Below are 16,217 nucleotides of genomic sequence, written 5' to 3'. Positions count from 1 at the left end.
ATATCTGGACATCACAAGTTTTTTATCATCAAATCCCAAGGTATGAAGGATAACTTGGTATGTGAAAATTGATTTCAAAAGAAAGCTGACTGTTTCCATTGAGTGAATACCTTAAATCGACAACTTTCGCTACGTTATCTTTCGAACTGGCATAAAAAAATGATACTTTTGGGGGTATATTTTCCATATAAATTGGAATCGAGGACATGATGCGTGCTGCATGCATAAAATAGTATTTTGAATAGATTTAACATTTTCCCAACCTAATCTCATTTTTATGTAATATATAATGAATTCTGGAACAAACTCCGTAAAAAAACAATGTACTAAAAGATAAGAATTGAAAATGACACAAACCAAGAACATTTAGTGATATAGTGAACCTCTTTCTTTAAGTAATTTCTTGTGAATATACCAAATGTATTCCAAATATTTCTATATGTGACAGTTCTATTGATCGGGAGGGCCAAGCAAAATTCTTCCAAGTTCTGTGAGCATAGGTTATATGTGTGCCAGTAACCTCAATCTTAATATTTTGTTCTGTGTCGGCTAAACATCCTCATTAGATGTTGACCGCCGTCCACTGTCACCTGCTCAGTGCCTGCCTGCCTGCCTGCCAAGCTCAGTGATGTTACTATTCAAAAGTCGATGGATTCTACTCAGAGGGAATCCTGCCCATACTTCTATTCCTTTTAAAATCGCGCAGTTGATAAAATTTGTTAAGTCCTTCAGCTTATGGTTTCGAATATTCCCAACAAGCAGTCAAACGAAACAAATTAAAGGATATAATTCTACCGCAATGCAATACTCTATCAAAAAGCAGAGTAGCTTCCCAACCCCTTGACTTTTGTAAAATTGAGATCTTTCTTATTAAACTAACTACTGGTATGTTCATTGGACACTGTCTGGTGAAATACTATTGAAAAACACGGAAAACACTGAAAACAACACAGCGCCCAAATCAGTTCCCACAAATCTCAACTGGAATTTCCCATTGATTCTTTCATATCGATAAAGCGTTGAATAAACTTAACATTCCATTTCAAAGCTTTCGTGTTTAAAGGTTATGATTATGAGAATGAATAACTTTCACTTTCAACTCCAGAAAGCATATGTATAAAGCAAACATATGAAAATAAAATTATTTCATTATTCTTACCTTTACATCTCCATATTTCCAAGTAAAAAACACAACAATTGGTAAACAGCATATCGTGACGCATGAAAGAATCAAAATGACCGTCCGCATAACCCAGTTTAGAGTTACTACACAGGGACGTTCGTCTTCACAGGATTCACATCCTTCTGGACATGGAAGACACTCAAACATATCTTCTTTATCGTATTGACTGCTTTCACCCTGAAAATAATAACTTATGTTTCAGATGCTGATAAATATTAATGAAAAACAAACTGCAAAAAAATGTTCCACTAGTAAGCATGATATATTTGACATATTCCCGAATTTGTTGAAAGAAATAGGTTTGTTTTTTGGTATCAAATAACTTAATTGTTTGATATTATTTGCCTTATTGTTAATTAATATACCTGTACAATAATAAATCGCAAAGTTGAGCGTTTACAATAGAAGCTCCATGTTACATTATCTCCCTTTCTTTGTACTGTATTGATTTCACCTTTGCGAAGCTTTATACCGAAAAATTACATATTAAGAACAAAATAACTTGTATTTGTTGAATAAATATCCTAACAAATTAAACATTTTTACCCAACGATCAAAATGCGTATTCTTATGAAATAAATTATAAATTTAGTTTGTGAGAATGAGACTTCTTATTTGAAAATCTATTTTCATTCAAATATATCTCAAAAATTTGTGATGATTGAGTTATTATGATGATAATAATCTATGTCCTACTTATTAGAACTAAACAGGTTGAACTATTCATAACTTTTGAAACAAACACTAAGAAATGTGAGTGATGAACAGTTAGATACATCTAACGTAAAAGACCATGAACAAACTTTCTTAAGGAAACTTGTTAGGAGGAAGTGTGGCATTAGCTTGTGCTAGTATATTTATAGAAAGAATTTTAGTCGAATCCTTGTTCAAGGAATTGCATACGAAAATTTATTATGAAAGGTTCATGGTACATTACAATAGATATAATTATGATATGATTTTTTCATGTTTATTATTGTTCACATATAATTGGAATGGAAAAGGAAAAGATAAGATACTGGAAGAAAAGATAGAAGAATTCCTAAATACAAATATTGAGATAAATGAAAACTCATTAGTGCTGGGAAAATTGGCAATATATCATAGAAATAAAATGCCTGCTAAAATTGATATATTGAGGAAAAGAATAAACTCATATCAAAGAGCAAAACATATCTTTGGACTCGGATATGAAAAAGAGAAATACAGGAAATTATGAGAAATAAAGGACATCAAGCAAAGGCATGATATATGAAGGAACATAAATGAAAGATACTGGAAATAGGACTAGAGAGAAAACAGATTAGTTGAACATACTAATGACCTAGATTCAAAAAACTTATATAGACATATAAAGAAACAGACAACGGAAACGGATAAGGTTCCAAATAAAGGAAATATACTCGTAGATATACCATAAGAGAAGATACGGAAGGAAAAAGTGATAAGGAAATATAATGTCTTCAGAATTGAAGTCTGGAATAGAAAAACATCAATCAGTAAAAAGAGGAGCAAACAGAATATATGTCAAAACTGAAACTAGATATAATTGGGACGGACACAAAAGTAAAAGACGAAAGACTAACAACACTATTAAATGATATCTCATGTATTGGTCACAAGTAGAGTAGCAATATTGATAAAAGAGGAACCTCACAAGGAAAGAAATAAATTAAGGAGTATAGTCTATACACTACAAGCAAGATATTTAAACTGTCGCAGACAGAAACAAAAAAAAAGCACTGTTGGACAAAAAAAAGGCTGTCAAAAGCAAAAAGAGAGCCTGGAAAATATACTTAAATAGACGAGTAAAGCCATACCAAATACATACTAGAAAAAAAATATCAGGGAAGAAATAAAAATGAAAATATATGGAAAGACTTCAGGCTGAAACTGACAACATCATACGAGACAATCAAAAGCTTAGTCAAGACGAAAGTGAATATGAAAATAAGCAAAATAGAATAAATCTGGAAGAGGATATCGCAATAGAAGACAAATGGCAATAAGTAAAGCTAAAAAGAGCAAGGTACTAGGAGACGGTAATGTGAACAACGAAATTATAACATCACTATAGGAAAGGGCTGTGAGCTAACATCTTTTGAATATCATAACGAAAATCGAAACATTTCCCGAAGACTGGAAAATTAGAATTATATCACCATTATTTAAAAAGGAAGACAATCAAGAATGTAGTAACAAAAGGGCCATTACCTTATTAAGTAGCGTAGCCAAAAATATTTGCCAGAATCATAGACGAGATATTAAGGAGAAAATTAGAAGCAACCCTACAAAAAAACTTTTGATCGATCTTGAAAAAGACAAAGACTATAGAAGACCTACGGAAGATATAAGAACAGAGAGGAATAAATCAAAACTTGATTAGCAGAATAGCAGCATCAGAGGTCTGTATAGCAACAAAAAAAATTACGTCAGAACGAAACCCGAAAAATCAAGAATATTCGAAACAATAAATGGAATAAGACAAGGTTGCATACACAATAATTCTTGATGATGGTATAAAAGAAATGTAAAATAGTCTAATAAATTATAATGTACGGCACTAGAAAATTGACAAATTTACACTAACAGAAATATGCTACGTTGATGACATGGTTATATTTGCATAAAATGAAATACACTAAACCAAAATCCTCAATTCTATAACCAAAAGATCAAAAATTACAATATAAACATAAGCATAGATGAAACTAAGACGATTATCATGAGCACAGGAACAAAGACACACTACATCAAAATAGGAAATAGAGAAATAGAACAAATGGAACATTTCAAACACCCCAGCTCAACGATAGCAGCAGACGGAAAATTAGAGAAAGAAATAAAACAAAGAACGGCAAACGCAGTAGCAGTGAAGTACCCAAGCAAATAAGAGTGAAATTTGGTTTCAAAGCATGGACAACAACCGAAAGACACAGGAAAACTATATTAGACCACAGAAACACCGAAGCATACAGGCAAATATTAAATACACAACCTGCACAACAATACATAGAAGAAAATCAAGTAACACGGTTCGAACATGTGAATTAAAAGAATTAAAAATAATATTAGATGACAGAATAGTGAGAGCGAGAAATAGAACAAGACTAATGAAGACCTGCATGGACGAAATCAACGAAGCGATTGAGAACATAGGGAATAGTCTCTATGAGGTGCTACCACACACAAAAGCCTGAAAGAAATCGAAAGAATTCATGAAAAAAAAAACTCCACGTTCCATACTAGTAAGGGTGGATAGACATAAGGATTACGTAAGTATATATATATATATATATATATATATATATATATATATATATATATATATATATATATATATATATATATATATATATATATATATAATTCGTAGACCTCAATTTTCCATATCACATCTTCATTCTAAATACAAACATTCCTATCCAGTACCACTTCTCAGAATATTTGGCTACGTAGTCATATAGGTTAAGACCAAGTGACATGACACAAAACAAAATTGAAATTGAAATCTTACTCCAATAAACATTCCGTGAAGAATAAACTCTGAAAATTAAAAAATCAGCTCACTTATCGTACAGGTAAACTGCAAATTAGATTGACCACTACACCAGTCACAAATAAATTTGCTAGACTCCAATTATTTTGAATTAGGTCAACTCGATCAATTGCGAATAAACTTAAATAATATCATTTAACACTGCAGGAAAGCTCTTTTACCAAGAAGCAACAGATTTTAAATGATATAAGAGAGTGTATTCACATTTCGTTGAAGTTATTAGTCTCATAATTAATATCTGTTTTTATGTCGTATCCCTGAATTTAAACATATCGTAATATATTAAACTTTGAAGTACATTTCCTTAGCTTTCTTTCAATCATTCTCTCTCTATTTATTGACCAGTACGTTTTCATAATAAACCGTATGGATTGCAATAAATATGAAATTCGTTTATTGTTGGTTTATTGGAACCAAAAGTTCAAAGCAGCCATAGCAGCAAGGAAAATATTCGACATTGAAGAGAAAAACATATTGAATGAATAAATGGCACAGTATTGGTTCAACCGTTTTAGTATCGAAAATATGACGATTGAAATTCGTTCGCGCTCAGGTCAGATTACTAGGAAAGCAGTAGAAAACTAGCCTAGTACTAGCACCCGCCGATTATCGAACACCCGTCATTTATGAACGTTAGGTAAGATTTATGAAAGTTGTCGAATTAACCAAAATTCAAGCGAAACGTCGAGTACAGGTGTCTTGTCCTGTCTAAAGATGATAATTTTATTAGATGCATTATTACTTGCGATGAAAAAATAATAGACAAAGGACAATTACGAAAATTTGACACAAAGATAGGTCGATTCAAGCGGAAAGCCTTGTTGTGCTTCTAGTGGAATCATGGAAGTTCAGTGTACTTTCAAATCATTCCAGTTGGTCGAGGTATAAATGCCAAGGTATATAGTACTCAGCCGATGCAAGTTTATAAGGTTTTATTGGATATATCCATATAAGAGAAATTTTAGTCCAAAGATTGCTTTTATCAAGATCTCAAAAAGCTCGCTGAACGTTGGGTTGAAACCAGAGAATACTATCGAATATTTTTCGAATATTAAGGCTTTTTTGGTAGGATTATTTAATAAACAAAAAGATCATTTTGAAACCGACATTGTTCATGATTCGATAATTTCTTAATGGAACGATTATCAATTGAAACAGTATAAAATGTGAGAACCTACAGAGGAGCAGATGCGGACAGCGACCATTTTTTAGGAATTGTGAACAGTGTATTAAACAATAAACGAATAAAGAAAAATCAAAAGATCGGATGAAAAAAAAGACTACAAATAAGACGTCTTATAGATAATAAAACAACAAAGATAAAATACGAAGAAGAACTGGAGAGAGCACTAGCAAAACAACACATTTAGAGAAAACTATAACGAAGGCGGCAAGTAAAATAATACTACAGACAAGAAAACAGAATAAAAAGAGACATCCTTTATATGTTCCATTTATGTTTTGAGTACAAAATCTCACAAATTGTATATATTTATTTTATGAATATGATCCTATTGCTTATTTCTTTGAATCAAAAAATTTCACATAGGGGATGTGATGAAAATAATAAAATTTTAACATTAAATTTGAATCAATCTGTTTCAAAGTACTAATAGTGCACTAATCACACTTATTTAGTATTTTGGAAATGGTTTTCTCCGGCTCTGTTATGTACTTTGGGATGACTGAATTACTATCAGAACTTGCCTCATTTGGCACATTTTCCCAGCTCATTCAGTCGACTTAGAAAACAAGTTTTTTTCTCTTACTCTCCTTTATTTTCAATGGACTCTTTTTTATATTTTTCAAAGTTACTATATAAATATCATAGACATATTTTAACAATCCATGAGCTTTCTTGGTACTTTTTTCTCTCAACCTAAGTGGGTCCATGTTTTCCAACAGTGCATATACACAATCTAATCGCCGCTGTAGTAGTAAACTGAGACGCCGATACACTCTTAACACATAAGGGTACAAGGATTCCCAGTCAACTAATTAATCGATTCTTGATAGTGAAAAAAGGATAAGATAAGTTGCAAGTTCTAGTAAATCATCCCGATCTTACGAATATGATGCAGACAATCTCCATTATAGGGGGAAAATTTCATAGTATCTCCTAAAGAAAATAGAATTAAACCACAAAATTTCTAAATCTAAAAGGGCTTCTGTGTACTGTATCAATTCGTAAGGATTCTTCTTGATAATCTGCCAACAGACATACATTGTTTCAACATTTAAATTGTTTCTATACCAAATTTCTTCACGTCTTTATCATTTACATAAGAGGTCGACTCATGCTCAAAATCATAAACTACAATTTAAAGATTCTGCAAATATTATCTTAGGTCACATTTTTTATGTCATATCATTTTTAAATAGAAAACATTTAATGTCATTATTTTAAAACATTCTAATAGTTCTGGGCATTATTCCAGCGTTATTGTTATTATAAAAACATTCATCATATTTTCCCCTTACTCTAGAAACTATAGTTGCATTTTACTGATAATTCTTCAAAAAAGAGGTTTACTTTGAATTGAAGTTCTTTTTTTAAATTATTTTTTTATCCTTTATGATGACCAATATTTCAATTCAGTTTACAATCCGAAAGAATCATTAGTATATCTGATAAAATGAAAAACAGTTGATTACTTCGAAGTGTGATTATCTTTAAGTGACGTTGGTATTAGATGAAATCACTTCGAGTGAATGGGATCGTTTATTAATCAATAAATGGTAATTATTAGGTGTTATATCTTTCACCAAATCACCAAATGAACGTATCCTAATAAGAAGGCACGATTCCATTTTTTGATAATGAACTCCCATTCTGCCTATGCTTATGAAGAGAATAATTTACTGATCCAGCAATAAAATGATAAGACGCGGTTAATCTCTGGTTTGGTAAGCAACAAAAGAAATAAGTTTTTCTACCGCTTTTCTAGCCTTATGTCATTATTTAGGATTTGATTTACCGTAAAAGTCTAGTAAAATGAACACTTGATATCTTTGTGGTGCCTACTATATTTCTGCTCTTTCCCCTCATGATCCTTTTTAGGTATAACTGCTCCTGTTCAAAGTTCTGGTCATTGAGGATCATTGGCATGGTACCGTTTGAACTCTGTATGCCAGTTAATGATGGTTGATTCTCTTGAATAAGAGTCGTCATATTACATTTCAAGCTAAGTCTCTACTTCAAGTGTATTTTTCCCGGTTGAAAATTTGCTTAATCGATAAGCTGAATTATGTTTAATCCATTATTTAAAAAAATCTGAGGCCGTATATTCAATCTAAGCACGAACACTTGAAAGATATGAGCTCAAACTTTGACATCTATCGATTTGAAGATAGTATCTTGAAAAAAAAACTTAAGAATGCGAGTTGTGGTGACCTCTATCCGATAGAATAGGAAATTATTGATCCATGGTTCGAGAAGAAATGTTCATAGATCAATTTTTTTTCAAAAATATTGGAACTTGACAATTTGGCAACAATAGAAGGAACATAAGAAAAGAAGAATTACATAGATTCTAATGATTTGACTTGCATAACAATAAATTCTTTATACTGAAGATTTTGGTGATAGTGACTGAATTCGCTCCTTTCCGATCCAAGGTAGTCTACACTACTCGTATAATAATTATTTTGTGATGCCTAAAATATATCTACTGATTTTGTTATTTGAATATGAATTCCAAAGCATTTTAGTTACGTTCACTCATATTTTCCGATCAGAATAATATTTAAATTTAGATAGCTACTTATATGGATGAAACCAGATACATTAAGTGAAATGCAGATGTTTACTCTTATTTTTCCTTTTACGAGTTTTTTTCCTCCCAAGTATTCTAATATTGGTTCAATCTACCGTATACAAATCCTTTACCCTTAATATATGTTTCAGCAGTTTCGATTTCTCTATTTGTTTCATTTTAATGTTGTTTTTATGTTCGAATTGGATTTCACGCACCAGTTGAAATATTTTGTCACAACAGTATCTAGCACGCAAAAACATTTTTTATATGTATAGTTATATTTTCTTTATATAGTCTCACGAACAGCAAATCACCTTTCTGTGAAACAGGCGGCTCTATTTAGTTTTCTTTAATTTTTATGTTGCTAATAAATTTTCTTCTGTGGGTTTAAATATAATTTTTTTAATATTGAGTGAATAAATATTCTCTCCGAACCTAGGCATTGTATAAAAAATGGTATTCGGTAATCTCTCAATTATGAACAGGTAAATTTGAGGTCTGTATAATAAACAAAATTGAAATAATGTAGGGAATTGAGGTGAAGAATTGTTAGGATAACTGTTCGAGTCTCGGACAATGCTGGAAAATAAATAATAATATTTTTCAATTAAAAAAAAATAACAAAACATTATAAGTACACACTGCAGCCGGGAGATTTTATAATTATATCATGAAAAAATACATGTTCTTCATCAAGACTATTTGATCTCATTGCAGCTATAATGAACATGGTAATTTTTCACTTCCTAGGCCTTTCTTTATATATGTCGTGATAATTTATCTTATTATATCTTATTTTATATCTCTTCTCATATAAAAATTAGTTCAAAATAACGGCAACTATTAGATCGAAACGTCAATTTTTATGTTATTTTCATAGACAAGAGACCTTAAATGAAGACAAAGCCTCAAGAAGTAAATATGATATATACCTACTCCTCTCCACAATAGATATTCTATAGATTTTCCAAAAATATTTGTGATTTTCATTCCTAATTTACTACTGATCACCTGAACTGAAGTTGTATTGGGATTCTTTCAACTATTTTTCATACTTCTCTTTCCCAAGCAGAGTACTTTCATTTCTCCACTGTTATCTCGTTATCTAATATCATAGAAAAATTGGTCACAAAAGAAGCTTTTATCATTTCTGCTTAAATATAAAATACCCATAAATTTGGGTTTTTAAGTTAAAAATTGCACAAATAATGCTATATTTCCCCCCCTAAATAATGTCTACTCCAGCCTAAACAGCGACAATTTTTTGTGATTTTTCTAAGGCGTTCGATTGTGTTAATCATATTTTAATCAACAAACTGCAGTTCTAATGTTTCAGGGGAACAACTCGCCAATGGTTTAAATCATATCTTACCAATAGAAGTCAGTTTGTAAGAGTGTTTACAACAATGTCTTCTTGCAAGCCAATAGAATGTGGAATGACCCAAGGCTCAGTTCTAGGCCCTATTTTGTTTCTTCTGTTTTCTTTCTGTAAACTTCTTAGGACTTCTTGTGGACAATTTCTTGAAATGGGATTTACATATTGCCCACCTTATCTAAAAAATTGAGCTCCTCCTATTTTGCGCTGAGATCAGTTTCCAAAGAACCGAACTTATCATTGCCTTATTGAGCCTTATATTGAGATATGTCCTACCTTTCTAGGGTACGTGTGGTGCGACTCAATTTGAGCGAATGTTTAAAATACAACAGAAAGCTGCTAGATATTTACTCAAACTAAACGACGGCTGAGACTTCTGAGACTTCTTTAAAAGATTAAAAATTCTAGTTCTTCCTTCCTTATTCATCTTCGAATCCGTTTCCCTAATTCGTCAGCACGCTTCTCCAATTTAAGAAAGATTGTTACACAAATGCACAATCACTTGCCATTTGAAATCAAATCGATATCATCTTTTCCCACATTTTGCAATAATTTGAGGGCATATTCACTGGAAACTGCCTTCTACTCTGTAAACGACTTCTATTCCAATAATAATATTTAATTCCGGGCATGTCGTATACCGGTTTAATTTTTGCTATGGACTCATATATGTCTTATATACTAATTATTACCTATAATTTTGTTACTCATTGTTGTTTTCTTCTGTATATTGAAATTTTATTTTATTTGTGTCTCTCTGTTTTCCTATTATCAATTCTAAATCTGGTCAATCTTCTCAAAATCAAGATGAATTATATTCCGAAGTAAACAACCACTGTATGTAAATATATTCACTTATTCATTTTATTCAAAAACCTAGCGGAAAGCGACAAAATAAAAGATGTTCCATTACACAATATCAGCTCTTCCAGTTTACCAATCCGATGTCTAAGAATTGGACGCACTTACATAGCATACGATTAGTAATTTCGTCACTTCGATCTGCAGTTTTCATCCATCATCTACTTGTAATTAGAACGTTTTCAAGGTGTAAGCGCTTTCCTTAACAACCAATTCTCTCCGATACAAAATGTAGGGAATCATAATAATTTCAGTGTGATGAATTACCTGAAACTTGACTGCCTAGTTGTATATAATTATTGTTAGCGTTGGTTATTAATGTGAATTTTCACTTTGGCGTTTATGTCAATGATCTCAGTAGTTAGACACGTGTATAAATAATGAGAAATGTCGTAAATATTGTGTAGAGATATGAAATGGAATTTTGAATGGTCGTTATTGAATTTTAACTTATTAAATAGATTCAGTTTACAATTAAATTTGAGAAATAATGTCATACTTCACTTAAACATTTTTTTTTGTAACTGCAGAGTTTTGTATATAAATAAAAATATATGTTTTTGTTGCTAAATCGTTTTCATTTTAGGTCTATTCTGATTGGAAATAGTGTTTCGATCTAGTTCGTCCTTCAGAGCAAAATACAAATTATGGTTTAAAATATTGGTTTCTGAATTTTTTTGTTTCATAGACCACTTTCAATTTTGATGGATCCGGTGAAACTCTGCTACCAATTTACTAATCTCGAATAAATTGAAAATTAGATCTATCTATGGAAACTTGCGTTGTAGCTGAGTTTCAGCGACAAATTTACAGTTGTGAAAATAAAAAAAAGTTAGCACTGATTTCTTTATAGGGTAGTTATTTGATAATGAAATCAACTAACAAATAAATTTTAATTTATTCTGCTGTAAGTGGATGTCCAACTTTACTTTATTGAAATCTACATCGAATTACAGCACAAGAACCTATCATTCTCACATGTTTTATTCAGAAAACATCCCATTGTGAGTGGTAAAAAAAGTATATTTTCTTGTAATTATTCTAGGTTATAAAAGCTGTAGAGGTCTGATTTGCAGAGTAATAAGAAACATTTTTTTCGAAAGTTCTAGAGACGTTGCAGGTACGCTGTAATAAATATATCCAATTAAGAGGTGAAAAGTTTATGCAAGATTGCAAGTCCATACACGACAAGTAGTTTCAATTTGTACGTCAGAACAAGCGTTGCGGACGGGACGGCGGCCGACGCGGCAACGCAAGGCTCAAAGCGTTTTACTGAATATAGAATATGCAAGTTTTTACAAGTAACAGTCGCTGAGCTACTCAAAATATTATCTGCCTATATGATATAAGAAGTCACGCTGATATTTTAGTTCTTCACTATTGAAATCAAATGAATTTTCATGAACCCCCACTTACGATTGTGAACTCCTATTTTTTGTCACGCTCAATGTAGACCCCGTCGATTCCCCCGTGCACCCCTGGTGGTCCAACTGAACCACATTGTGAACCACGGATGAAGAATTTGACTTTTTATAATTGTGATATTTTATTCTCACTGGCTAACTAACTTTCACGTCGTCAATAGGGGGCAACACATTTTTAACAATAGCCTTTTTGTCGAGAACAAGCTTGGATTAAATTAAAAGCGCAGTCTTTGAAAAAAGTAAGCATTGGCGATCTTGAAACGGCAGCTAATTAAAATAGCCTCTGATTTTCTGAATCTCAATGTTTCCCAATATCGCTAATACTACCATTTTCAAGAAAAAAATATTTGTGGTATTTTCTACACGCAACATCTCATTCACCACTTCTTTGTTTCATAAATAGATAGTTATTTCATAAATTTGTATCACAAGTACACGTTTAGGCATTCTACTGATTTTAGAATATGAGAATATAAAAAAAGTTATTTGATTGTGCCTGTGCGCTTGACTGACAATTGACGACTGACTATGTAATTAAAACATGATGATGTTGGCCGTGAGTATCCGTTCTTCATTCTTCGTGAGTTGATGAGTTGAATGAGGACGATATAAATTGTCGTTTCCGTAATAACTATAAAACAATACTGTTCCAATAATACCGTAGATATGTAGACCAAGAAACTTGATCGAATTTGAGGATCGCATTAAGTCACTGTTGAGCTTTAGAACTGGTAAAGCTCCTTTATAGGATAGAACTACAGTTTTCTTAGCGTTTAAACAGAAACCGTACGCGTCAAACCAGGACTTGATAGTGATGAAATCTCTGTCTATTATATAATGTAAAGCTTGTATATTCGGACCACTCCAGGTTACACTGATGTTATCTGTGAATAAAGTGATTTTACCATTAATTCGTAAGTTTGTGACATCATTAATGAATACCAAAAAAATAACTGGACCCAAAACTGAACCTTAAGGTACACCTCTGCTAGCTGGTAATTTACTTGGAACTTTACCATTAGCTCGAACAAATTGTTTTCGATATTCAAGGTAAGATACAAACCATTTAAAGGGAACACTTCGAATGCCATAATATTCTAGTTTGATTATCAGAATTTCATGATCAACACAATCAAAGGCATTAGCAGATCACAAAAAACCGAAGCCGTATAAAATTTATTGTTAACTGAGGTATGTAGTTCATTGAGAACAGAAAACATAGCGTCATTAATGCATATATTAGGTAGGAAACCAAATTGTTGAACCATCAAGATTTTATGTCCAAAAAGGAAGGTAATAGAGTTTTTCATTAGTCGTTCAATTATCTTCGATATGAATGGTAATGATGTAATAGGACGATAGTTAGTAGTGATATTTTTATCACCACCCTTGTGCAGGGGAACAATTATAGCTGTTTTTAGACAGCTAGGGATAAGCCCCTTTTCAAAGGATTCGTTGATTAGACAACATAAAACGTTAGCCATCACTTCTGGAAAATTCAAAAATAACTTAGCTGATAACCCATTCATACCGCATGAGGTCTTGTTTTGAATGCTAAGTATGGTTTGTTCTAGCTTAGATCTATTTACAGGTCTAAGGAAGAGACTGTCACTGATTCTTTTAGAAGGAACGAAATAATTGTTAAGTTCGTCTGGATCGAGGTCAATAGTGTTTGATGAACCCGTTTTGTTTCTTAAATCATTGATAACAGACCAAGTACATGCTCACTTTTTTGCATATTATATGTTAATGTTCCCTGCGTTTATAAGGATCGTCATCTCACTTCTTGCTACACTCCGGCGTACAGTTTGGTCAATATTTATCTGCAATATTATATCAGCGTCTTAATTCTCACGACTTCTAGATTAACTCTGTACTTAAGGCTAGAATCTACTATTATATAAATAATAAGTTATTTTATAAATTTATTGACAGTTATTCATTATGAAAGTCAACTATTATTTATTTAGAATTCAAGTTCTCCCTTTGATATAAAAGAAATGGAACTTCGTTGTTAAGCTTTTTATTACCATGTCTATTCTATTTCCAGGGTAATTCTGTAATACGTATTTCTTTTCCGTTGTGTGTCTAGTGGAATTATGAAAGTCGAAATCGTTCCATTGAGTTATAAACGCCAAGGTATATAGTTGACAACTGATGCGAATTTATGAGGTTTTATCGGAAAAATATCCAAATTTAGTCAACCACATAAGGATTCTCTTTAGACATGAAGACAGTGCTAAATTCGACACTCCGAAAGCTACGCGGAATGAGATTGGTGGTATTGAACTCGTACCACATCCAGCATTTAGTCCGGATCTTGCACCGTCGGATTATCATTTATTCAAATTCATGGTGAAATTCTTACGTGGGAAAAATTTTGAATCAGTGTGACAACTTTTTGGATCTAAACCCGAAGGTCTCAAAGAGTCAGCTGATCGTTAGGTTAAAACCATAGAATACGATGGTTACAGTTCGAATATTAAGGTTTTCTTTTTGAGTAATTGTTTATGAGATAGACTCTATATAAAAGGTTTCGATTACACCTTAATTTAACACTTCTATGGCAACCCTGCATCATCTCTCAGAATCTAGATTCTTTTTTAAAATATTCAGATGTTTCTATTCTTTGAACTAACTCTGCATAATGCATCAAAAAGATTATCAGGTGAAAAGTTTGTTCAGCATTCACCTTATTTCTTGCATTTTCTCCATAATATATTCCATGGTTCATGAAGAAAACATTCTAACGTTCTTGCTATCTAGCTTTATTGCCAATACGTGAGAACATAAATAGTTAGAATTGTTTTATAGAAATAAATACTGGAAATTATCGCCAACAATGTAACCAATCTTCCATAAATTGATTTATTTTTCAAGATATGTGCGGTGATGTTCATGATTTATCGATGTCTAGAGATAGTTGTATAAAGAAATTTGTTAAATCGTTCGTTATGTTATGGAATTTTTGACGACAAAAAATTTCATCTGAGAAAAATGATCGTTGAGATTTTAACAAAAAATATGAGCACATTAAAGCAATCGGATAAAACATTTTTCGATCAGATGAAACAACATATTAGTTAACTTTGAGTTTGTTTAATATTACAGATATTAATGTCTCGAAAGAATAGAGTTAATTGGTTCGTTCAATGGGAAAGTTGAAAAAACATATACAAGGAATAATGAGAAAACTATTGGACGAAAAGGATGGCCATCGTGGAAATTTCTAATAGCTTTAATAGCTAGAATGCTTTTGCTTATATTTGAATGGTATTTAACTAAGAAAGCCACTATAGGTGTGATGCATATGCGTATATATGTACTACCACCCTATAGTTTCCGTCATACATATCAAATAAAAACAATTTTGTCGATTTTGTTATTTTTATTCCACAAAACATATATAGTAGTAATAAAACTGCAGCCTATAATTGTCAAACTTATTTAAATTTTTTAATTATTCATTTAATCTCTTTTTGCTTTCATTATTTCGGTACACAATTTGGCATTCTTTCTAACAACAACAAATAACCGCCGCCTATTCGGTTTTATTCGTTTTGAGGATATTACGAAGATGTGAAGTAAGACACTGCTTTCTGACTTTCCGGTCCAATTTGTCCCACAACAACTGAATCGGAATGAGGTCGGGCGACTGTAACGGCCAAATCATTCCTTTCAGCACATTCTTCCTTTCCAATTCTTTCAGAATACTTTTGCACAGCACAGGAGTGCTTGGGATCGTTGTCATGATGGAAGATTAATATTCTGCCTATCAAATACTGGCCAAAACCTACCACATTTATCTTTAATATTTTTATAGCCTCTTTTTACAAAACACCCTTAAATTTTCGCCAGGTCTTCAGTCGCCCCTTCTTCAAAACATCCCCATACCATAACCGAGCTTCCATCGTGTTTTATAGTTGAGATTACACATGGACCTAGGATCCGTTCATCTTTTGAACTGCGTTAAAAACTTTTCTTCAAGACCCAAAAACCTCAAACATCGACTTATCACTCCATAAAACTCTCCCAATCTCCATGCGTCGAGTTTTTA

General features: G+C 32.0%; 1 protein-coding gene across 1 annotated transcript in view; it reads right to left on the bottom strand.

The window, feature by feature from the left end:
- The window catches only part of LOC130450704 (probable G-protein coupled receptor 158), a 452,310-nt gene that overhangs the window by 203,775 nt on the left and 232,318 nt on the right, over window positions 1-16,217 (bottom strand). The window contains exon 5 of the mRNA XM_056789262.1: window positions 1,160-1,360. Within this exon, the coding sequence (XP_056645240.1) occupies window positions 1,160-1,360 (201 nt within the window). The remainder of the gene's footprint in view (window positions 1-1,159; window positions 1,361-16,217) is intronic.

Source organism: Diorhabda sublineata, chromosome X, assembly GCF_026230105.1.
Source record: "Diorhabda sublineata isolate icDioSubl1.1 chromosome X, icDioSubl1.1, whole genome shotgun sequence".
Taxonomy (NCBI): Eukaryota; Metazoa; Arthropoda; class Insecta; order Coleoptera; family Chrysomelidae; genus Diorhabda; species Diorhabda sublineata.
This window is presented reverse-complemented; position numbering and strand designations above follow the sequence as displayed.